Source organism: Pagrus pagrus (assembly GCF_965226575.1).
Source record: "Pagrus pagrus genome assembly, chromosome: 16".
Classification (NCBI taxonomy): domain Eukaryota; kingdom Metazoa; phylum Chordata; class Actinopteri; order Spariformes; family Sparidae; genus Pagrus; species Pagrus pagrus.
The window spans coordinates 8,847,401-8,872,290 of record NC_140200.1 but is presented as its reverse complement, the minus strand read 5'-3'; the positions used below and the strand labels follow the sequence as shown (position 1 = coordinate 8,872,290).

The window sequence follows — 24,890 nt, the reverse complement described above, 5'->3', positions numbered from 1 at the left end:
TTTCCCATCGATCCTGACTTTGCATCCTCATTCTTACGTCTTAAACCTGTTATGAGTCATACATCTCTTTCTTCTCCTTCCTCCTTTCACACCAAGTGAGTGAAATGGTCAGAACTATCTACTTGAATGTTTAATTATATACAGTATATCTTGTGTTTCAGAACATGAAATCATTTTGATATTATGAAACTCTAAATCTGCTTCAAATCTGCTAATTTACAGGATTCACAGGAGTTTTGGTAATAACTTTTAACTCAGTGACGTAAGGAGCGTGTTTTTAACGTTAACCAGAATGATTTACTTATGAATTGACTTCTATTATCATTTATTATTTTAGATGTGCGTCACTGTTACATAATCCTAAACTACAGATAAGCACATGTTTATTTGTTATGCCACTCGTCACGCTGTTATTTGATTAATTCATATTGCGAGCCCGTGGTGCTTCCATTGGTTCTTAGCTATGTTGCACATATTGACCACAGATCCTCTTTCTGCTCCTAGCTCATGTGCAGGCTCGACCTCCTGCAGCCTCTTGTTTCTTCTCGGCTCATCTTTTTGGCCTGACTCTTGACCCCTTTTGGCCTCTCCATTCAGAAGCCCCCCTGCTAACAGGCATGTACAGGTGTGGACTTCTGTTTTTTCATTTTTTTACTGAAAGCATGAACTCTGAACGGAGAAGAAAGACTGCAAAGATTCCTAAAAGCCACAAGCAAAGCCCACCGTTTATTATATGAATAATCATTCATTTAGTAATCCTTTTCTTTAATGTAGACTTTTTGGGACAATACATCTCAACTCTGCAGCCCGTCGCTGAACGCAACAAGATCGGAGAACACATGCTGTGTCTCCTCTGTGGCCTCAGATAGGCCCCGCATGAGCCTGGATTCATTATCCTGAAGGAGCGAGACCAGCTGCTTCACTGAACCTACTGTACAGCGATGTGATTAATTTTTCTCCTGATTAATCAATCAACCAATCAATCAATCAATCAATGGAGGCGGTGCCCCTTCTAACAAGTGCACCTCATATATATAGTGAGAAGGCTACAGTATACATGCTTGCTTGCAACTCTACTGTGCTTTCCTAAATGTGTATATTTGTAACAGTTAAACACACTGAAGAAAATATGAAGAAAGGAACCAAATTGAAAGGAAAAGTTCAACCAAAAATGAAAATTCAGTCATTATCTACCCACCCCCCCTACAGATGGAAAGGCAGGTGAGGTTCGATAGCCCTCAAACAAGGTCTGGAGCTTTACTGGGAAACAGCGCTGCAGCATTCTCCTAAACAGCTGAAATAGATGGGGAATAACAAATAACAGATTCCACTGTCAGGCCACAATAGCTGAGTTTTGAAAATGAAATGTAATTAAATCCGAACACAACAACACTGTCGGAGCCGCAGTTGCATAACTAACAAAACAGGAGTATCGGTTGGAAGAGTCACTGTGTCTGAATGTTGCATAAGACAAAAAGTTGCATAATTTAACATTAAATTGCAGTAAAGTTATATGAACAACTGTACAGTTATCGAGAAAGGCGAGTAGCTGGATGCCTTTTTCTCAAGTTTCCACATATGCACTCACCAACTCTTCGGTTCTACACAAGTCATATGATGCTTTGTGTCACTTTTGGTTGGAGCGTACAGAAAGTTATTTCTGGATTGTATTACTGGTTTTGGCTGCCGGCAGCACAAGCTCAAACCTTCACACGTAACACTGGAACAGCATATCGTATTTTCTCACTTCTGCAGTCAGACAATACTCGTTTCAACCTGTTCAGGAACGCCTGAAAGGCAATCTGACATTGCTGACGATTCCAATAGTAGCATCAATAAAGGTCAGATTTGAGGTGAATGTGAAATTTTTTTTAAACATGTTTACAGTTCTGCAGGTCACTGCTTAAAAAACTTCAGTGTACAGGATGCTTATTACATAAGATCACCGGATGCGTGTTGATGCACCTTATCTGCTGTCTGTTTGCACAACCAGTGATGCTAATGGTCAACAGCTTTCATAACTCAGAACCCACGGCCACGAAGACTGTTTGGGTAATTTACACCGTTTTAAAGCATAAAGGAAGTTCAAACATTAACCAATCTAAAACTCTTTTAGTAAAGACAGACAGATCCATGTTGACACAGTTGGATTTCAAGGTCGTTTTGTCTGTGGCAAATGTTTGCCATGCCATGCACCCTGATGTAACATCGCCTGTTTATGTAAGAGATTCGAGAGGAACTCGTTAGAGATTAAGTTCTCTTCATGTTGTGAAGGTGTTAAAAAGACAACAGACACAGGCAGAGGTATGTGGAAAAACGTTTTATTGTCAAAGCTTGTTGTGATTAAAAGACCAGACAGAACCTGCTAAGACTTTCATACAGAAACCAATTCCAGTACCAATTTTACAAAATGTCGTGATACAGAAAACCACCAAATGTGGTTGAACGTAAATGTGGCATACAGAGTCACATTTCCCTTTTGTGTCAAAACAAAATAAAATAACATTAAAGTGGACAGGAACATTTAGAAACAAGAGTGTTAAGAAATGCTTTCACTTGATGAAGCTCCCACACGTTTAACACCAACAGACAGAATAAATAACGCTACGTGGAATAAACAAAAGAAGAACAATTCTCAAGAATCATTGCTCCGCACTGCTCGTAATACAGATGCACTGCATCAGAAATCGCCCCCCGCAGGTGATTAGGCTCATTTACTCGTCAGTAATTTTAAGACACAAATCCGTCTAAAGTGCATCAAAGAACACAACTTGTGCATTTGTACACCCACTTGATTTTAGCCACAGGAGCTTTAGGCCCGGAATACCTGAATTATGAAAATCCTGGGAAATTTAGCAGAAAATAAAAACCCTGAACCATTTTGGATTTCCAAAGAAAAAACAGGTGGAAAGGCTTACATATACATGATGCAACAGTTTGTTAAATAGATTTTTTTTTTTTTGCCTAGAAAACATTGCAAAGATTTTGCGCAATTCATCAACATGCAAGTCATCTTCCTTTTCATCCAAACACGTTTTTTCAGAGGCAACTTTGTCATCCCTGATACCGCTGACAACCTTCCACTGCTCTTTGCCGAATCTCCGAGGAGAAGAAGGGGGAAAGAGAGCAAAGCAGGGGTAGATAGACAGGAGCGGGGAGGATTGTCTTACCCGCGCTGACATTTACATTCTGGAGACACAGTGGCCTTGTGCCAGGCAAGCAGAGCCCTTCTGATTTTACACAGAGAAGTGAGAGAACAACTATGTACAGGCCGTGTTTCTCTATTCTCTTTGGTCAGTCTTTACATTATGTACAAAGAAAACTCAGACCGATGTGCGCTCTCAGTTGGCGCGAGCCATGCGCGTGTCTGCGCCAAAGTAGTTAAGCATCGTCTGGACGAGCTCTGGGAGATCGTAATCGTGCTTCCAGCCCCAGTCCTTCCGTGCGTTGGAGTCGTCGAAGTTCATTGGCCAACTGTCAGCTGGAAAGAAACAGAAGTGAGACATAAAATTTAATTGTGAAAATCTGTATTTGCTAATAGCCTCTTCACCTTAAAGTAAGCGTATGCAACTTTCAAAGAAGACTGCTATGACGGTCTGCTATGACCACTAGCTTACGATGGCTAATGTCAGCTTTCAAATGGCTGATAAATCCAAAATCAACTTACCGATGGCCTGTCGTACGTGGTCAACGTCATACGTGACCTCCAGGGGCATCTGCTTCTGGAGCTCCTGGCCCAGCTCCTCGGGGGTGAAGCTCATGGCGTTGATGTTGTAGGTCCTCATGGTGAGTGTGTCGGTCGGGGCCTCCATCACCTCCAGCGTGGCACGCAGGCAGTCGTCGATGTACATCATGGGCAGCCGCGTGTCGGGTTTCAGGTTGCACTCGAACTTGCCAGATTTGATGGCATCGTGGAAAATCTGGACGGCGTAGTCTGGTCAGAGATGGAACAAGAACATTATGAGCACAAGAACGCTGGTCAACTATGAAAGGAAAAAGTGAATAAACAGCTATGAAAAATTTCAACTGATGACAACTACAGATTTTTTTGCGGTTGCTGCAGCTGTTCAGACACGTGAAAATATGGAGATGATGCATCGAGTTATCTGCTACCCTAAAAATACAAGTCACGACAGCTCTCTGGAAGAAGTCGGTTACATAACGAACTTGTGACATGGTGGGAGCGCTACAGGAATAGACATCCATTAAAATGTAAAACCTGTATGAGGGTTTGAACTTTATCTCTCTCACCTGTTGTGCCGCCTCCTGGCATGGAGTCAGCAGAGATGATTCCTGGGTAGCGGAGACAGCGGAAGTCCAGGCCGTAGCGGTGGTGGTAGTACTGTTGAAGAAATGTGAGAACAATTTCAATATGGTGGCGTGTCAGGTTGCAAATATATCCAGGGGGGTTTTATCAGGGGTCCTGTTTTGGAATGAAAAAAGACAGAAAGAAATCTGGGATCTTACCTCTCCCATCAGCTCAGCGTGGACTTTGGAGACACCATAGATGGTGCGAGGTCTCTGCACACAGAGATCTGGAGTGGGGTTTCGGGGAGAGGTGGGGCCGAAGGCGCCGATGGTGCTGGGGACGAACAGACGCAAGCCATGCTCCGCCGCAATGTCCAAGATGTTGTGAAGCCCTGAGAAACAAACAACCATATCATGAGGACGCCACGTTTAAAGGAACATTATTGATGCCAAGACTCCGTCTTTAGGCTGAGTCACTAATTTACTGACCGGTGATGTTAACGGAGCGTGCCAGGGCCACGTTAGCTTCTCCAACGGCGCTGAGGAGGGCGCTGTAGTGAACCAGCCAAGTGATGCGGTTGTTCACCACAATTTCCCGCAGGTTCTTGTAGTCCAGGATGTCTGAGTAGATGAAGGGGCCTGACGGTGGCAGAGAGGATAGAAGATTTTAAAATTAAGCAGACAGAATAATTATATAATTGTGTATCGTTTGTTTACCGCTACATTCATTATGTCTTTGTACAGCTCGTTACTTGACGCACAGAACATCAGTGTCACCTACTGATTTGTTATTTGTTAACCCTTTTTCAGGGAAATGTGACTTCCTCTTGACATTTGCAACACAGTGAAAACCTGTATTGCCAAATACCACTGTTACTAATACGGTATTAGTCATTGGCACACTCACCAGAGGAAAACTACTTTGTGCTCTCTGTTGTGGTGAAACTAAAGACTGTCTAGACACTGAACAGATTTTGATGATAATCTGACACACCTGTATCCTGGCCTGTCTAAAAAAATGACACTTTGTGAGCGTATGTCTTGTCTGAATCTGTTCACACTGCAGAACTCCATGCAAATTCAGTGCGGTGTAGAGCATGAGTCGACTCACCGCTGTGGAAAACGTTGCTTGGAGGTTTCCTGATGTCAGACAGAATGACATTGTTCTTGCCGAACCTCTTCCTAGAAGCAGGAAACCAATGTTACGTAACTCGAAAATGCCGTTGATCTCACGGTCATTAAGTGTCTGACTGCGATGTGTCAGTAGCGAACACACAAATTCTTACCTCAAGAGTTTGGCGAGCCCCACCCCGAGCTGACCCAGACCACCTGCATCACAAGGAGGGAGACAGAAACTAAATCAGCAGCAGCTCATAATCATCACTGCCGGTTTCCATGGAGACTGAAGTAACTAAGAAGGAGAGTGTGCTTTAAGGAAGAGGCCAGCCTTTGCCTCCCACTCTTTTGTTTTTAACTGTCATCTCTTTCTGCCTTTATTGCAAACTTGTTATAAACCCCGCTGGTGTTGACTCCCAGCAGAGCACATTATGTACCCACGCACAACTTATCTTCATATTTCCCATCCCGACTGCCGTGCATGGTTAAAAAAAAAAATGCTGCAGGACCTGCTCGAAAAAGACGCTGTAAACTTCCTACATACCTGTGATGAGCACCTTGGGATGGTCTGTTTCTGAGAAGGACACGGAGTGGAAGCTGGCGTCGGACGTCACCTGCCGAGGGGAGAAGCTGATGTTGCGAACAGCCACGGTCAGGGGCTGGCAGCCGCACCCCGGGGTGCTGAGCAGGGCCTGCTTGGCCACCTTGCTGAGGGTTCTGATGACAGGCATGCTGGTACCTGCGGAGGAGAGAAACGTGTTCGTGCTTTTGAGTGACATTTGTTGAATTCCAGAGGCATCAGCAAAAACTTTGAAGAGGTTTTTTCTTTAGTAGCAGAAAAAAATCTACTGATTTTGCATTTTTGCATTAAATCCTGCACATTTAATTGAAAACACTCGAATTAATTTAATTGGTGGCCTCTTTCCGTACTTTTTTTTTTCTGGCCAAAGCATAAAGTTCTGTGTCAAGAGAGTTTGGGCTCCTCTCCAAACCTCAGGCGCCAAGAGACGACGAAACTGGCGCGGAGCGAGACGCTTCAATTTACATCTCTTTCACATGTATCAGCGGTGAAACAAGGACAAATCTGCAGAACAATGAAAACTCCCCGAGATGCGAGAAAATGTGCCAGCAGGGAGGACACGTACACTCAAATGCAAATCCCTATTGTCTCCATAGAGGCGCAGCGGCGCACCGGGGGCGCACAGCAACACCAAACATTTCATCCAGTGCCCTCCACTCTCAGTCTGTTAACTTTCACACAACTTTCATAAAACTTCACTGCAGATTGTTCCAACGTACATTTCGTTTTTAGGAACAAGCACGACTGCAGAACAAACGGAGCATTTAGTCGGGACATCGAAAGCAGCTCTTTGGAGATGTCCTACAGACTTTAAGTTGGTTTAATCTAACGAAAAAAAGCAGCCCGTCTCCACTTGTTCATCACTCGACTTTTTTTGCGCCACGCATCATATTAGAAGTGTACTTACCGAGAGGGCTGTGAGCTTCCCAAAAAAGGACGGAAGAAAGTAACTTGAGAGTATTTATACTGCCCTGCCTTCAACGAGAGCCAATCAGGGAGCGAGGGCGTACGGTAGCGGACGAAAACAGTGCCAAGATCAAGTCGTCAATTACTGTGACGGGATTTGGTTATATTTTTGGAGCGCAGTTTTTAGAAATCAGGGATCTTTTGTCATTTTAGAGTAAAATATATCATGGAACATACAAGACTCTGTCTGTTATTATTAGTAATATTATAAATGAAGGCATCAACAATAAAACTTAATGTTTTTAGACTTTATTTTTGCGCAGAGAAAGCCGCGCGCCCCTGCTCCATCTCATCTGACCCTCCGCTGCCCCCCGTACAACATGTGCCGCTGGTTGTTGTTCCAACGTGGTTTTACGTGCTCATCACGGTGTGAGTCAGTTATGTAACAGGGTGGCTGCTCCGCGCTGCTTCCCCTTTTGGACCTGATGCGGCGCGTCGCGGTGGATCTCTTCACGTATGTAAATGCGCGCTTTAATGGCAGGGAGGCTGTTTACTGTGGCTGAAGAGCTTTTTTTTTTAGTGAGTGAGTGAGTGAGTGAGAGAGAAGGAAGCAGCATTTTATATGTTAAAAAAAAAATTAATTAAAAAAATGTGGGTCTGTGAGTCGCAGCCCGCCACCCAGACAAATGAAACCAGGCCAGTGCGCCTGAGTGAAGCTGTCATGGCACACGGCCTGGGCTTGACACGTCATTGTGAGGCTGGTAGCCTGACTGCCAGAATTATCAAGAAGGGTTCGTCCGAGGGTCTCAACTGGACATGCAGGCTACAGAGGGTCTCCAAACGCGCGCATACATTGTGAAATATCTGTTCAGCACATCACAAAAATCTCTTTATAATTACATTTTTAAAAAGCACATTAAGAGAGAGAGCCAGCACGTGGTCGAGGCAGATAATTTATATCCCGGGTATTGTTTAATTATCATTATCGTATTAATAAATACATTTCAGCTTCCAAATCTAATTCTAACCCAGGAAATGTAACGGAAGTACTTCACTCACCGGTTAATCTGCAGGAATAAAAGCACCCACAACTCCTGTCTGACTTGTTTTGCGAGAAGAAGATGCTGCTTCCTCCTCTGAGCGGATCCTGAAGCCTTTAGAGCGCTCTGACGTGATGCCTGTGTTATCTCCGGCCAGTGTTGCATCAGCTGCGTCTTCAGGCTATATATCAGCGGCCATCTGGCTCCAGGGGAAGCCGGCTTCCTCTCGGATTGGTGGAGCCTCGGAGGTGCGGTCCTCCCTCACAGACCACTCCCAGAGAGCGTCACGCAGACACCCTGAGAGCCCCGCGGCTCGGATCCAATTAAAGAGCAGCGCGTCCATTCACTGCCACGAGTATTTCACACATTGTCCCCGACTGATACCGAGTGATGGAGCCTTGTGGTGTGGCGGATACAAAGATGGTGGAGGACAAGGTGATCATCACGCAAATGCATTTCAGTAGGGCCTGTTTCTATAACATATGAGGCTGATTATAATCCAAACAATTCACCTGCTAATTATATTGTTGGTCATCTTCATGCGTAAATAGTAATAAAGTGCAGTTTTCCAGAGCCTGAATGTGCCAAAACAGAAATATATTCATTGTGCTACAGAGGAACCCAGTTAATATTCACACCTGACAAACTAACAGAAGAGAATTTTAATAGTTTTGCTGAAAAAACAAAAAAAAGCTTTGATTCATTTAATTAAAGGTGCACTATGTAGTTGTGGGGGAAGACATTTTAATGGATTGATCTTAATGGCTTAATAAACTGGACAACAAACCACAATGTCACCCTGTTCTACTTTGTTTATGTTTAAGACCCTGCCACCTCTCCAGCTTCAAACTGTGCTCTGCGGACCTTATTTCCCTCCAAGGACAGCTGGTTGTATTATAAGTCTGTATTATAACCTTGGCGTGTCCCCATCACTTTTTACAAACATTATTTGTGCAAAATGTTCTTTGAAAAATGGCTTGAACAGAGAGATGTTTACCAACAGTTGAGGAGCCTTTGCACTTTATCAGCACAAGCAGTTGGAGCCGGCTGCCTAAGCTGCTTAGCAACAGCGTAACAGCTAGATGTCATCAGGATAGACTGTAAAATCAAGAGTGTAGTATATTAAATGGACTGATTAGCGAGGTGAGAGAGCCAAAGGTTTGCAGAAAAATAAAAAAAGACACAGTTTACAGTTCATAGTAATAAGAGAGTGACTTACAGAGTGACTTAAAGCAGTTTCTAAAGACACCTCCCCTTCTCCTGTGCAGTTTGGTTTTCCTGTAAACTAGGCTGCTGCCCTCATTTCAACAAAAAGTGTAGCTCACGTTTCTGGGATTGACAAACCCGTGGCCTTGTGCTTAGAATGAGTCACGGATTCGCAAACGCTGTGTCCTAATGATGCGTTGTTATGCAAGTTTTTTCTGTTGAAACGATGAGCTCTGACCTCGTGCTGATTCCCCCATTACATCGCCTCAAATTGCACATGCTTTTAAAAGAATATTGTCTTTCGTCCGTCCCCGCAACTTTTCAACACAAAGTGACGCCCTCAGTTTCAGCTCCACTAACCTAGATTATACTCTATACATTACTTATATTCAAGCAGGCTACAGTACAATTTTACATTCGCAGACAAGTCAATGAGTAGTTTGAACATAGCTGCACTACACACGAAGCAAAACAAGACGAACCTGATGCGTTCTTGTGATCAAATACTTTTAAAGCAGCATGCTGGAACCAGTTTACCTTCATGCAACAGCTGCAAAGTCATTCTGATACAATACTTGTCATGAGGTCAGTGGTGATTCTGTCTCAGTCACCACCAATCACCTGTGTGTGCACCATGTAACTTGGGTGAGCGGGTATCGCTGTGTGTAACAATTCATCATAGACCACCATGCCACCAACAGTGAGTTTGGTGAAACTGGGTCACGTTTTATGGAGAAATAAAAAGTTTTCCTGATGGACAGAAAGCTTTTTACTTGTTGCTGAAGTAACTGCTAACTGTAGCTTCCAGTTAGCTATTTCTCTTCTCGGAGCGCTGGGGAGTGTTGGTGTTGACACTGATATGGCAGGGAGCTTTGGACCACCGGGAGGAGGAGTTTTTACATGTCTGGGTCCGAGGGGGGCCAAGCGAACATTGCTGGTCGGGAGCAGCACCAGAATGAGCACCAGAACTGGAGCCACGTGAGCAGGAGGGGAACCGGGCTCAGCAGCCCCTACGGACATCGTGACAGAGGCAAAGAGACCTAAGCGGACGTCACGCTCAGGGTGGGAAGCTCAAATGCTGGGATAATGTTAAGCTGCTGTTTTTCTGGATGCAAGTCGTATGAACTTTGAGAATCTGACATCAGTTCACAGCTCCCTGATTTATCAGTAACTGAAAAGATGATGGATGATGAAAATCTGGAAAGGCATCAGGTCATACTTCAAGGGAAACGTTGGCATTCCACCATTTTCTAGTTAACATTAGTGTTTTATTACATCGTGTGTGTTTCACTTCCAGGTTTAAATAAATGTGTCCAAGATGTGTGTTGGTTATTTAGAATAACCAACACACATAATAACACACATAATAGTGTGTATGCCTTTCATACTGATCGTGTAACACCATCAAATGTGACGCTAGAGAGGAAGTGGTAATTAAAATGTTCACGTTAGCTGTTGTCTAACTGAAGCTATCAAACTATCAAATATGTTGTTTTACCTTGAGATGTGGCCTGATCTCCATCCAGATTTTCAACTGCTAAACAATCAATAAGCTGATAACTTAGCTGTAACAATTTGTCAGATTCCCTACGTTTATAGGACATTCAGCCTGGAACATATCAGCTGTTAACACCATATCGTCTCTGGTTCAGGTTGTGTTGGTTGGCATGCTACTGCTCTGAGTTGTGTGCAGCACAAACCTGACTGCTGCATGACAAAAAAAACCCAAACTGTCTGAGCATTCATGTTTACTTTGAGACACAAGTTTTCAAGACATAACACTGTTTTGACGGCGCCGAGTTTTGTTTAGGGTTAGCATGTACATAACATCTGTTAATATCGTTACAAAATCCTTGGATTTGTATTGATGACTAGTGTTGCACTCAGAAGCTGTGTGCAAAATACCAATTTCAACATAATGTTGCTCTGATGATAAAGCAATCAAATCGTTCTAAAAGGCACTCTAAAACTAAATCAGTGTGGCTGCACTTCAGGTGTTTGTTTCCTGAAAGAAAGCGGTGAAGCTCTGTAGCCTCTTTGATTTGAATCTGACAGAATCAACTCGTGTTTATCAAGGGAAAGGTAGGATGTGAGTATGTGCACACCCTCTGTTTGACTTTGAGGTTTGTTTGCAGTAGATAGAGAAGGGCCAACGGGAGTGACGATGTCTCCGTGCGGAGCGAGCAAAGGGTGGGCACAAGGTCTGTGCTGAAACGTGAGTGGTGGAGAGGCGCACACCCCCATGGCTGTCGTCACTGGGAGCGAAGTGGCTGGCTCCAAAACAAGCTTATCTGTACACTGACCCACTAAAAACAAAACCTGAACATCTTTGAGGAAAACTTGGTGAACGCTCATTTTCAAAACATCACATATTTATGGCCTCATGTGGATGAAAACTTTTGACTGGGCTGCACAAACAAGCTCACCGACTCTCTTTTCCCCTGAAAGTCACAGGCTGTGATTAAGTGACTGTCGCCAATTATTAAATCGGAGCAACTGAGCACACAAAGTCCTCAGTTGTCCCAAGAGGCAGTCAAATGCATCCTGTGCGTTAAGCAACAGAAGGCTCTCAGCCATGAAATCAGAGTAGCAACAAGGCCACATCAATATGGAGAAGACTGATGGCTGGACGGTGGCACTGTAAACACCAGCAGCGGTCACATGCCTCCGTGCAGCAGCTGATTCCTGGCTATTTATTCCCCAGTCATCATCAGATGATCCCTTCGTCACAGGCAAGGCAAGATATTTTATGGTAGCTGTTTACTAATCCTCGGACAAGCCATATGGGGACAAGGTATGGGAAGATTTAAATCTGTCACCTGCCATTAAAGTGGAAAAATGTTCCTTTGTCAGCGGGCAGTGACAGACGTGACCAGGGTCTCAGGGCAGAGGAACAATAGCACTGACTTTATCATCACCATATAAAGTTGTGAGGGTGAGCGTTTTAGCATATCTGGCGCATTAGCTGCTAAATGCTTCTCTTTGTTTACCAGCTAATCTCTAACTTCATCTGTCTGCTTTTGGCGCTGGAGGGTAGCATGTGTTTTTAATGTTTTTTTCATAAAAAAAAACCCATCTGCCTGCCACAAACTGGGTTGATGAGAGCTGCGAGACTGAATCAGAACACAAAAGTTGTGGGCTGTAAAACCAAACAACATGCTGAAAGATGCAGATATGCGCCATACAGCTGAAGGGAACTTCAGAGACAGGTGATAATTCTCTGTTGGTTCATCCCTACAAGCCTTTCACATGACACATGATACATTTTTATATACAAGCAGAATTTAGCCCAGCTTTAAAGTTCGATTTATTCCCCGAGGAACATCCGCGATTTACAACTCCTCCTTCCATTTTCCTTTTCTGGTTCAGAATTATGCATGTTGACAAATGTTGCATTAAAAACCAATTAGTTTACTGACTGATGGATGTAATACGGACCTATTTGTACATTGTTTTCAAGTGAAAGGAGACAGCATGATATAGCTGCTAGTTGTTTAACATATTGGGTACATGCGCAGGGGTTCATGTCTTTCAACAAAATATTTCACAAAACTGACCACACATCTGGCTACATCGATGTCGTTTTAGCTAACTTCCTGTCCCCTCCCTCCTCTCTACTTCACCACATTTGCACGTCTCCTCTGTTTTTCTCGAGGCAGCTCTTCCATTTCTTCAAGCGTTTTTAACATAAGCCGTCACTGGGAGCGCTGGAATTGGTATTTTTCCCTGTTGGTGTAAGAACACAAACTTCTATGATAATAACAAAGTCGAACATCTGTTGTGCTTAAATTTTTAATGGCTTGAAATCTTAAAAAAAAAAACATTGAATCTTTTGAACAATAATCATTTTTACAGACATCTGATCGTAAAAGATAAAAGAACTGAAATGTTTACTTTGAACTCTTCAGCAGTAAGGCATTGCACGAAGCTGATAAGCACAACAGACAAAAGCATCGTTCGTCCACAGCGCTGATAATCACTTAGAGTTTTGTTGACTTTGACAAAGCAACGATCATTAAAGACATTATGCATAATGCAAGCGTAGGAAATTTGTACAGTTGTAAATCACATCATTACCTGTATTGAACTCATTGTTCCATTCATGCACAGGCAAAGCAACGGCAGGTAAGGTGTCTTTTTTTGGCAAGAGTAAAAATGTATACAGTGCGGCGATAACTACCTTTCCCTTTATCAAGCAGTTTAATGTAGTGACTGTATCAGTTCAGTTTAGTGTGGTTATTACATCATTCTTGAAGCAAAAAAAAAGTATGAAGATGACACTGAAACAAGCAGAGAAATGCATTTTTACATACTGGCAAAACAAAGAAAACTGGCCCAGGATGAACAGTGGATTCAATTTTACCCCAGAATGGCCTTCGTAAAGTGCAGCATGAAGCTCTCTTATAGTATAATATTAATGGAAGCTGCCTTCACCTATGGACAGCATTGAAAGACGAGCTGTAATGTCACAATGTTCAGAGAACAGAATTCAGGTCATACTGTTCTACATGTGTTCCCCTAGCTCTTAGTGACAAGTGCAATTAAGGTTTAGAAGAAGCACCAACAATGTTTTATGCGGTTCAACTGGTCTTGGACTTAGGTTGGGTTGGTGTCAATGTTCCTGTAACACAATGTCGTGGTTACCTGAACCTAAGCCGGATAGTTTGAACTTACATTAGTTGGATGTATTAGCTTGTTTTCACATTGAATATGAATACATTTATTGTCTAATATGGCGACAGCGGGCGAGTGAGGATTACAATTAGCGGAGTATGTGTCTGATATTGTATATGCCTTTCACACAAAGTGCATTAGTTCTGAATTTTTAACTACAAATCAGAGGATAAGCGATTTGTTTAATATATGTACTTCAACACAACAATTATAATATAACTTTAATTACCAAAATATAAATTGGTCTCTAAAGCGATCATCTCAAATTACCATTTCCACTTGTTAAGAAGACAAACCTGTGTGTTAAACTCTGTAAAGTCTTTCTAATTATCATATGACCGACATGGCTTCCGTTACTGTGGCAACACGACCCTCATCATCCCTCTTTTTTCTGTATCATACACTCAAAACATATTCGACTAGTTTTCTATTGTAACATAAAGATACTATTGACGAAGCAAGCTGATAAGACACAAACACTTTAGGACATTGTGTTAAATAAGTCTTTGTCCATACCTCCTGCGATGCTACTTACTGTAATGTCAAGTAATGATTTCATAGACACATAAATCGGGATATTTTGGTCAGATCCTTATTAAATAAGCCTCCCCGTCCTCTCATTGTACAGTACAGTAGGTGCTGACCTAGGCTACCTACGCTTATTATATCATCTCAATGTGCAGCACAGTCACATGCTGCCTTATAGCACCCTATATGTTGCCATAGTTACTCTGCAGTGCCTCAGTGGCATATACATTCAGCGGGATGTTTGGTGCAAAAGTGTACCCTGTAGTAAATTAACCAACATTCCCTCCTGAACAAGATTAATGCCCACAATATATAATAGAAATATCATAGAAATCTATTACAACACATCACTCACTGATTTTTTTTTTTAGATATCTGTGTATGTAAATGAGAGTCAGCGAGTGTGTGAGACGCGGGGGTTTGACGAGGCTTAGCAACTGTGAAATCAGTTGACGAGCCAAAGCATCATTTATGGAAATGAGCAGCTGTTTCTGTACACAGAGGTCTGCATGCGTATTAGAGCGAGGATGCAAGTTATCGTTTAATCCGACGATTATCATTTCGATTTATCAATTAATCCTTCAGTCCATGAAACGTCCAGAGATAGCCCATTTGAATTTCTCAGAAAAGCAGCAAATTCTCACATTTCGGAGTGGAACCGGCAAATGTTTAAAAACCACTGAAATGATTAACTATCTAAACTGTTGCGAATTATTTTAATATATTAAAGGACTTTGAGATGATGAGTGTTTGGCTTTTATCAGCACTCTGAGAAATAACTGGCTGTGTGTTCTTGATTTTTGGTTTCTGAATCTTTCACTCCTGCTTAGTTTAAATGACACAAAGTGGTAAAATGTGCCCAAAAATTTCAAAATGTTTCGTTTGTATGTAAGGTGGCGGAGCACTCTGTCAGTCCACGAATGCAAAGTCAGAGAGAGGTCGACTTTTTGGGCCGTTCCAGTTCAATTTTTCATCAATCCAGCAAACCAAAATGTAACAACAATCAAGTACAAAATCCAAAATTATGCCTGTATTTCATCTTTTCAAACAAGAACAGAAAAGAAAATTTCAATCTAACCGAAGCCTAAAAGCGGGCTGACAGCGCTCTCGTTTTGTATTTTGTTATATGTTCACATTTTCTACCTCTTTCTTCCATCTTGCTCTCTCTCTCTCTCTCTCTCTCTCTCTCTCTCTTCCTCTCTATGGCGTCTGCAGCAGAGGGTCTTCAGTTTCCAGTTGGGCCAGCTGCCTGCGCAGGCTGTTTACTTTGTTCTGAAGCTCCTTGTTGTATTCAATTATATGAACCATTTCCTCGTAGGCCTCGTCCAAACACTTGGAGGAACGGTTCCAGCGAAGGAACACACCTGTAATAGAAAAGAAGGCGAGCACTTTCAGTAATCTAAAAGGAATAACACCTATTACAAGGAAGTGGTTTCTCTTATTACTATTAAGCTCTACATTAGAGTGTACAGCCCTGCTAGAGGCTCAGCTGTGCTTTCAGCTAAATGTCAGCATGCTAAAATGTTCAGTCACAGTACTAACATTCATATTTGTAAATATAGGCAAATCATTGGTTTTATCCCCTTACAACTGGCAGTAACATTTATAAAATCCTGTTTAAAAAAGATCCTGGTGGGTTTTTGCAGGTTAGGCAAGATAAAATAATATTCACCAAAAATAAAGATTCCAGAGTTCGACATAAAAACAACACGCTTTAGTGATTCAACATTAAATAACAAAAGATTTAGAAAGATTTAGTTTGTTACAAAGTTCAGTTTCTCAAATCTGTCCAGAGTAAACCCTCTACTCAAAGAAATCAATAAAGGATCTCTGAAAAAGAAAATAAACTCAACATCTCCGACAATCACTGACAACGCCTCAGAATTCAATTATCCGAAATCTGAATTATGACAACCCTGTTAGTTTTGGTCATAAACCAAGGTTACGTTAGGAGTTCAACCTGAGGGGAACATGAATGCCTCTACTAAGGGCAACATGAAGGGAACATGAAGGGAACATGACGGGAACATGACGGGAACATGACGGGCAATCCATTCTATAATTGTTGAGATACTTATAACCTTAAATGTCAACCTCATGGTGTCTAAATTCATCATCACAAACACTACCGGTGTGGCGAACTGCAACCAAGACATCTTGACAAAAAAACAATGTGTACCTTGCATGCATGAGAAAATATGGAGCTTTTTTATAACACATAAAGGGGTATTCAAGAATATGAAATTGAAATAAACCGCCTCTCTCCCCTTGTTTCCCGCCTAAATTGTCTAATTAAGGCAAAAAAAGGTAGAAAAGAACAGTAGCGGTGGAATAACTGGGTCAATGTATTGTAAGGAGTTATTCTGATTAAGTTTCAGCACCGAGAGCAATAAACAAAGGTTCTTGAGGCTGAATGTGACGCCAGTAAGCATATGACAGTGCTGAAAAACAAACCAGTGACCATGTGTGCAGATGCCAACCTTTCACTTGCTCTATGATGGTGGGTGGGGGATTTTGGAAGATGACCTTGTGGGACTGATACACTGGAAACTCAAGTATGACCACAGAGATGTGCTGCATGACAGGAAGGAACTGATAAGGTCGGTCATAATTAAAGTAAGTTCGGCGCAAAATGGATCTACTGTACATCCATGTGTCACTCATTAATGAGGTAGCAGTTATTTTCTCTTGTTATTTATCTACATTGGGGTAGATGATTTTAGTTTTGCTGCACTACAGTAAATTGACAGGAAATATACTTTAAATTCATGTTAGAATAACATATTTAACTTTTGTGCCTCTAACTTAGAAATAGTGGCCATTCTAGTTTTTAATTCCAGGTTAGTAGGATCGAAATACTTTTCTGTATGGACCACATTTTATAAAAATGGGAGCAGGAGGTGATGTGTGACCGCGTCCCTTTATGACAGGATTTAAGCATCTTTGTCCCTGGACTACACAGTAAATACTAGGTAATAGTAAACTGCAGCTTAATCTTAAAGGCATACTGTTCAGGATTTGTCAGTTGTAAACACACCAAATTAAGAACTAAGATAAAGTCATTAAGAAACAGAATTTAGTGACACAGAATCTGGGAAAAAAATTCTTGGACCTTAGTAGACGTCTTTGTGCCGTGAAGCCACAACTCCACCACCTGGTCATATCTGGTTACTTTCCTCTCTGACAGTAATATATAACATATATATAAGTGTCTGATGCTCTAAACTCAGAGTACGTGTTCCCTCCAAAGAGTACTCAGCTGAAGTACTTAAGTACATTTTTCTTTCTCGAGTCACCAGACAGTGATTATAACTATAATTATAATTATTATAACTTATAATTATAATATAGTGCTGACATAGCACTGTGAAGAGAGAGATTACAATGGTAACAGCATGAGAAGACACGCTCCATTATGGTCAGCGACACATAGTCAGTAGTCACTTCAGTTAACTGTCTAAGTAATAGTCTGTTCTGCTTAAGCACATTAAGCACGCTGTTAGTCTTGAGCCTTGCAGTACTATGGCATTTTAGCTGAGCATAGAAAAGCTGTCTAGCACGCTCACGTGATCGGCTTTTATGGAGACGACCAAACAATGTATTCAGATGAAATATCAGCCGATAATGATAGGTGGCCGATTAATCGGAGCGCAGCAAAGCAGTCATTACTTATATGGATTACTACTGTTGTTATCACTTTCATGAGTGAGCTTATGAGTGTTGAGGAGTTGTAAGTGCTTGTCACAGCTCATGCTCATCAAAGCCATGTGGACGAGGGACCGCATTTGTGTACGCAAGCAGAAATGCTCCCTTGCAGGGATGCTTACGTGGAAGCGATTCTCTGGGCTTGTATCTGGTTTTAAAACGCAGGTTTTATGACAAATCAACGCCACAGGGGGATTCAGTTTCTCACTCTTTATCCGTCTTTTCCATGTAAAATAGTGCAAACGTAATTGTAACTCTAGACAGATGACACAGCAACTTGTGTCACGCCCTCTTATCATTGTCACATTTATCTTCTAAATTCCTTCTGAAGAGACCTGCCTAGTTGAAGCCTTCAGGAACGTACAGATGTGGACTGCTGCTGGGTCTTTTCAGTGGGATGTGCGTCATGCTCTACAAAAGAGTAGCGTGGGCAGGATGTCTGTTGCATTTCGCATGCTTCAGTAGTTCTTATACAATCCACTTCATATAGAATGAGGGTGTGGCTCTGAGGCTTTAGGCAGGAAAAGAGGCCCCTCACACGTGATCGCCTGAACCTACTGACCCCTGATGTGTCTAGACCCCTTCCCCCATACTTCTTTTATGAATGGTGTGTGCTTTGAGCTGATGCAACATTCAAGCATTTGAGGGCAGATTCCCCTGGAACTTTTTTGCCATCATTGAACCCGTAATTATAGAACGTAACCGCACTCATGCTAGGAAAAAACATCGCAAACCTAGCTCCTTGAAACACAGACATTAGAAAACAGCTGGTTTTGACTTATTTAACATATTCCTTGCATTAAATTAAGTAATTTTAGATTCAAATACATTAAATGAATGGAAAACTTGCTTCCAGCAGTGGATATCCATTCAATTCCAAGTAATCCTTGATTTACAATGACCACATGTCCCAAGAAAACAATCGAAATAATAATGGAGAGTAGCTCTGCTTAGAAAAGACAGCAGCCTGATACCATCTCAATCTCATGCTGTTCCTGCGAGAGGCTGCTGAGCGATAAAACAGCAGTATGCATCCTTTTCACCCACACAGCTTTACTTAATCATTATGGAACCATCACTGTCTCACTGCTCATGTTGTTTACAACCATTCGGTGCTCTGAAACTATAATAAGGTGGAAGAACTGTGTAACATTCTGACATCTGCTATCAATTCATCCAAACCGATATCTTCTCGTGCAATTTTAAGTCGGAAAATTCAAAAATGAACTATGTGAGACAAGTTTAAAAGTGTGCCACTGGACTTAGACTAGCGTGCACACGCTAACAGCTACCTCATAGTAAACGGTCACTAGTAGGGGTCAGCGAGGATACCTTCTGTGTAGCCTATAATTAGTCATGTATGCCAAACACGTCATGGAGACACCTGAGAAGCAGTGTGAGCAATGCTGAAAATGCAAAGATGCCATAAGTCAAATGCGAGGGAAAAAAAGACGCCATATGAGCTAAACGGCCACGTGCAGAGTTTGACCTCTTCATGTGACACGTTTCATAAGGCGGGTTATCAGAGGCCGTTCGTGACCGAGAAAGGTGAGTAAATGTTAAAAGTAAATATCAAATTTGAAAATGTTTGTGCTCATTATTTTCTTATATCATGCTATGTTTGTACTTATTATATTATGTCAATAATAAAATATAATATTATCAATACAATACATTATCAGTAATAGTATTATTACAATATAAACAGAGTTTTTATGTTGTTGTTGTTACCATTCACTGCACGTTTCTGTAAAAATGTCAAGTCATTTATGTATGTGGGGAATGTACTAGAGGTTTACAGGGTCACTCAGTTTATCCCCAGTCAAAATGGTGAAATCAATGGCGCCCTCTTCTGGCGACATTTCAGAGTATCTGTCTGAGCAAAAATCTAATCACAGATGAGACCATGACCAAGACCTGGCAAAGGTCTTCCCAGCCATTGCTGACAAATGTTTGAGGCGTTGGTAATTAAGTTAATTAGGGGTTTTTTGGTTTCAAGGATCATTCCAAGGATAAACCAAAACCATTAGTCACCATCAGCTGTTTGGCCTGCTCCCAGCCTGGCACAAATATAGAGCATATAGTGCTTTACCAATCCCTCTAAAAGATAAAAAATGTACCTAAGTAGGACATTGAGCAATAGGTTTATGATGAGAATGAGAACCCTTAAAAGCCCCACTTAGTTTATCTTAAACCTGTTTTAAAACCTTCTCAAGTTGCTGCTTGTTTTAAACCTTTGTAGGTATTTTCACTTCTAGGTCTGCTCATCTATCAATTATCTGTGATATTATGGAATAATTCTGATCCGTATTCAACTTGTTTTAGTCGAAAAACCGTGCATGTTTGCTTCTGTTTAGTCTTTTTTCAAGGTATTGCCAACAAGGTTTACACAAATGTATGCTTTACAAATGATATTTAGTAGTTAGAGACAGTGGTTTATTACAGGGAGTTACAAACTAAATGGACTAACACTGACATCTTTCCAGAAGATAGAACTTTTTTGTGTCACCTAATGTATATGATCTCAGCTGTATGTCTTCTGTGTTTCTCACCTTCCCACAGCAGCAGACTCTGAGGGGCCACAGAGGGCCAGATCACGAGACTGTTGGCCTCGAACAGCGGGTTGGTCAGGCGCTCCAGTTCTTGGGGTCGATTCACCCACGACCACAGGGACACAGTCTTCTCAGGCAGTGACAGTTTGGCTCTACGGAAAAAGATAAGAGGGTTAACAAAAAATAACGGCTTGTCAAAGTGGTTGTGTAACCTGCACAATGACACATCCCTGGTTGTTGGCGTTGGTGTTGTTGTGAATGGACTCCTCCTTTTCCCTCAACGAAAACTTTAGAATTGACTTTGGGAAAGTCACCTAATCCACAACTGTTTGAGTAAAGCCGCTTAGTGGCCAGTAGCTCAGGGATGTGAAGTAAAGGCTCCATGAAATACCGCTTGCGTGACGCAACTCTTTACATCAATGTCATGAATCGAACATTACCACACTAATGGCCTATACATTGCAATTTAACATTTATAAACACTGTATTGTATGGATATTGTATTACTTTTCATTCGATTATGCAACTGTACATGACACTGGGTATTATAGATGATTGCAAACAAAGCATATGGCTGGCAGAACCAACCTCAGCAGACTTACCTCTCAGCTGTAGTGTTGCCCAAGAAGGTGCCAAACTGAGAAGCATAGGCATGTTCGAAGAGCAGCACCAGGAAGCTCTCGCTGAATTCAAAGGAGCATGGAAACTGCCGCAGGATCTGCCACACGCAGTCCAAGAAGAGCAGGAAGACGGGGGCCTCTTGGCGAGGTTTGCTGTTGGAGTAGGCTGACTGGGCGCAGCGCTGGCGGAATGGGTGACCCGCCTGAGACGGAAGATCAAAGAGGTGAGACGGGTCATGAGCAAAGCACATATCAATCGTGGCATTGGAATGCTTACGATACCTGTATGGACAGGTTTACAAACATCACTAATGGGATGTGATACGTCAAATCTAAATAACAACATTTAGAAATAAAGCGATCTCAGTCGTCCATTGTATCAAAAAGATGAAAAAGCTATGGGCAGCGCTTCAAAGGTCAGACGAGCTCACCTGGAGCCACTCTCGCTCTACCAGTCCCTGGAAGCCTCTGATGGTCCTGCAGGCCGGATCAAGGATGATCTGAGCCAAGGAGGTCACCTGCAGGGTGGAGTCTGTCCCCTCTGTACCGTGAACCAGCACTGACGCCCCCTCCCTGAGACACACACATGATTACAGTTTGTCACCTGCTACTCTAATTTTCTCATTCATGAAGGTATTGCTCTTATTATTCATATTTATTGGTCCAGGATTAGTATAACAGGCAAACTTTGTTCCCTGACCTGTCGATACACTGCGCAGCCAGGCAGGCGGTGGTAAGGATCTCCTTGACATGAGTCTGCCAGCTGGAAGCCTCTAGCTTGCTTAACCAGCGGTCCATACTGTGCGACTGGTCATTACACGCCTCGACGAGCTTTATCAGACTCTCCTGGAGCACATTAGACCTGGAAACGACAGATTTGTCACAACACTGAAGGAAATGCCTGAATAGTTCATATATATTGAATCACATTCCATCCAAAGAGTCTTAATAATAAAAAATAAATATCAAAAAAGCCACTGAAGCCCTCAGTGACCGCTCACCTTTCAATCGCCTTGTGGATCCTCCTCCACTGGGGGTAGTTAGCCTCAGACTCGAATCCTCCACCTCGAGCTTTGGCCTGCTGGGCGACATTAATAGTGCGCGTGTCGATGATGTAGCCACGCTTGCCTGGCCTCAGGGTGGCGTTGATCAGTTTCTCGTCTTCCTTACACCGTCGCCCGTTGGTGCCTGTCAGAGGCTGCCCTGCTCGCATCATCACCTGAAAGAAGAAGTGATTAAAATAAACACTCTATGACCACGCTGACGGACAGTGTTACAGTATATTATGATGATGAGAATATGTTGAAACAGAATCATATAGACTCCATTTCCCAGGTGCTCACCATGCCATTTTTCTTGTGGTAATAGCTGAGTACTGGAAAACGGCCACTGTGGCGGAAGGTAGCTGCTTTCCTCAGTGTGTCATCGTCAACGTCTTTGGGCACTGCCACTAGAGGAGGGTAGGATGGACACACACTAAAGTCCTTGTTGACCTCACTCAGTCTCCATTCATCTGTCTGATAAAGGAGATGTGGACACGTTAAAAGAGGAGTGTTCAGCATGTGCACCAGAGGGCTGAGAGAAGGTTGAGATTTTCTCACTAATCATGTCCATACCATGGACTCCAAATCTTTAAAGGCATCCTCCGGAAGAAATGAATTCCAGCCGTCTTCTATGACTTCAAACATGGGCCGGTAGAAGAAAGGGTACATCAGGGAGACTAAATCAAGTGTGGACAGAGCCTAGAGAGGCATAAAGAGTAGGTGTTTGTTAATAACAATGTAGAATTTCAGATGACAGTAGAAATAGGAGGACCTTTAACAGGGTTTCTGCAGGTTTCAACAAATTCAATTTAAGACCATTTTAAGACCTTTATTAATGCAATTTAAGACCTATATATATTTATGTAATATAAATATTACATTATAAAACACACTGCAGCGATGCTACACATTCCATGGTTTGCTAAAAATCCCCAAATATAATTTAGCTCTAGGATGGGTGTTCAATAGAGAACTAGGCATTTTTTTTTTTTTTTACCTCGATAGAGCTGGCAATGTTGAGACACTCCTCCATACCAGGAATGTCGAGCTGGATCACTCTCAGGTCTTTGCATTTGACTATGACGCTTCCCAGAGAGCCAACAAATCTGAAGGAGAAGATTTTATTTAATTGTAAATCACAACAGACGAGAAAGACACAAAGACTCATGGCAGGAACTCTTGCCTTGCAGCAAGAATGCTCTTGTGTTTGAGAGGTTGAGAATATGCCATTACGCTCAGCAACATTAATACAACATTAATACTTAAAATGTTCAAAATGGTAATGAATCCATACAGAAAGCTGAACAAATCACAAGCAGTTTCATGAACACTGGGATATATGTAATCTCACCACACATTTCATATGGTCCTGGGGAGTTTTTAACAGCATGGCCACAATTCCACCCAAACACATTCGCCCCTACACTTTGTTTTATGAGTTTATTCTTCCTTATTTTCCAAAAGTCTGCCTGAAAATGCAGCAGGATGTACCTATTACGTAGGCCAAATACCAGGATAGTGCATTAATGTGCATCATTAGTTTGTCGTAATTTTCTTTAAAGCTGATGTGTAATCCTCAGTGCTGATTACAGCTCCCCGCCCTTCTAAACCACACAAAATCATTTCTCAACCTGTGGGAGACACTGTAGTGTCAGCACAGTCAGACTTCCAGCCACAGCAGTTTCACATCCTCTCTCCAACTGTAAATGTAAAGCTTGAGCACTACAGAGAAGAATGGCAGTGAAATACTGAGATCTGGTGCATGCAATCACAGGAGTAACCACAGTCAAACAACAGTATTTAACAAAACACATGTCCGGCTGATCTGCCTCTATTTTCATAACGAGATTTATAACAAGAAATCACACAATGCCAAAACACACAGCACGATCTCCATGTTTGTGTCATTGTCTTAGTGCAACTAATGAAGCTATAACTTGACATTTTAGGGAAAAGGATAAAAACCAATAAAAGATATTGGTTTAAAATCCCCACAACAGTGAATAACAAGAAGCTCATCACCTCTTCTCTATGGAGTCAATGTTTGAGTGGAGCAGCCACAGCTCCTCTGTGTTGTCCTGTCTAGAGGACAGAATCAGGTGATGACCTGTCAAACACAGCGTCCCCTCCACGGTGGGCATGAAAGGCCTGTGTAGGACGACCCCGTCCACCCTGGGTGTCTTTATCAACTCTGCGAACTCCATGACCAGACCCGACCTGAAGAAAACAAAAGCCCAGACACAGGGGAGAGAAATGATGAGGGTGTGGGTTTTTTCTTCTTCACAGCATATGAACAACGCGACTGATTAGCTAACGTTAAGACAGGCTAACCCAAGCCCTGCTCCTCCGCTTTTCAATACATAATACTGTGCCGGTCGATGTCAATAAACATTAAACCAATAAAACCAGCTTTATCTGACAGCTAGCTTAAGTTAGCTTGTTTCAGGAAATGAAGTGGCTAACTTTAGCTCGCTAGCTAATCGCGACAGACCGTTTAAATTGTGCGTCATTTTTATATTTGCGTCAAAATGTTGACATCATACATGCTGTAAATGTACAGAACGAAAATGTATGATTTTAATTGATTCCTAAATGATGTATCATACAATTACCTGGTTATCTTTACGTTTAATTTCTTGTTGGGCGAGAGTGGTGCGTTCACAAAAACACAC

At 42.2% G+C, this 24,890-nt stretch overlaps 2 protein-coding genes across 2 annotated transcripts; both read right to left on the bottom strand.

Annotated features, from left to right (window-relative positions):
- Positions 1-2,305: 2,305 nt before the first annotated feature.
- On the bottom strand, positions 2,306-8,067 carry tdh (L-threonine dehydrogenase). The gene is made up of 9 exons (XM_084377292.1): positions 7,910-8,067; positions 5,909-6,103; positions 5,535-5,577; positions 5,360-5,430; positions 4,738-4,887; positions 4,468-4,640; positions 4,252-4,342; positions 3,668-3,934; positions 2,306-3,481 (listed from the first exon to the last, which is right to left on the bottom strand). The coding sequence occupies exons 2-9, from the start codon at positions 6,093-6,095 to the stop codon at positions 3,342-3,344; spliced, it is 1,122 nt and encodes a 373-aa protein (XP_084233418.1). The 5' UTR covers positions 6,096-6,103; positions 7,910-8,067; the 3' UTR covers positions 2,306-3,341.
- Positions 8,068-12,870: 4,803 nt separating this feature from the next.
- Positions 12,871-24,890, bottom strand: mtmr9 (myotubularin related protein 9). The gene is made up of 11 exons (XM_084378083.1): positions 24,831-24,890; positions 24,241-24,435; positions 23,216-23,324; positions 22,792-22,917; positions 22,519-22,692; positions 22,177-22,394; positions 21,876-22,037; positions 21,607-21,748; positions 21,158-21,378; positions 20,556-20,707; positions 12,871-15,662 (listed from the first exon to the last, which is right to left on the bottom strand). Exons 2-11 carry the CDS (start codon positions 24,420-24,422, stop codon positions 15,499-15,501), a joined length of 1,650 nt encoding a protein of 549 aa, XP_084234209.1. The 5' UTR covers positions 24,423-24,435; positions 24,831-24,890; the 3' UTR covers positions 12,871-15,498.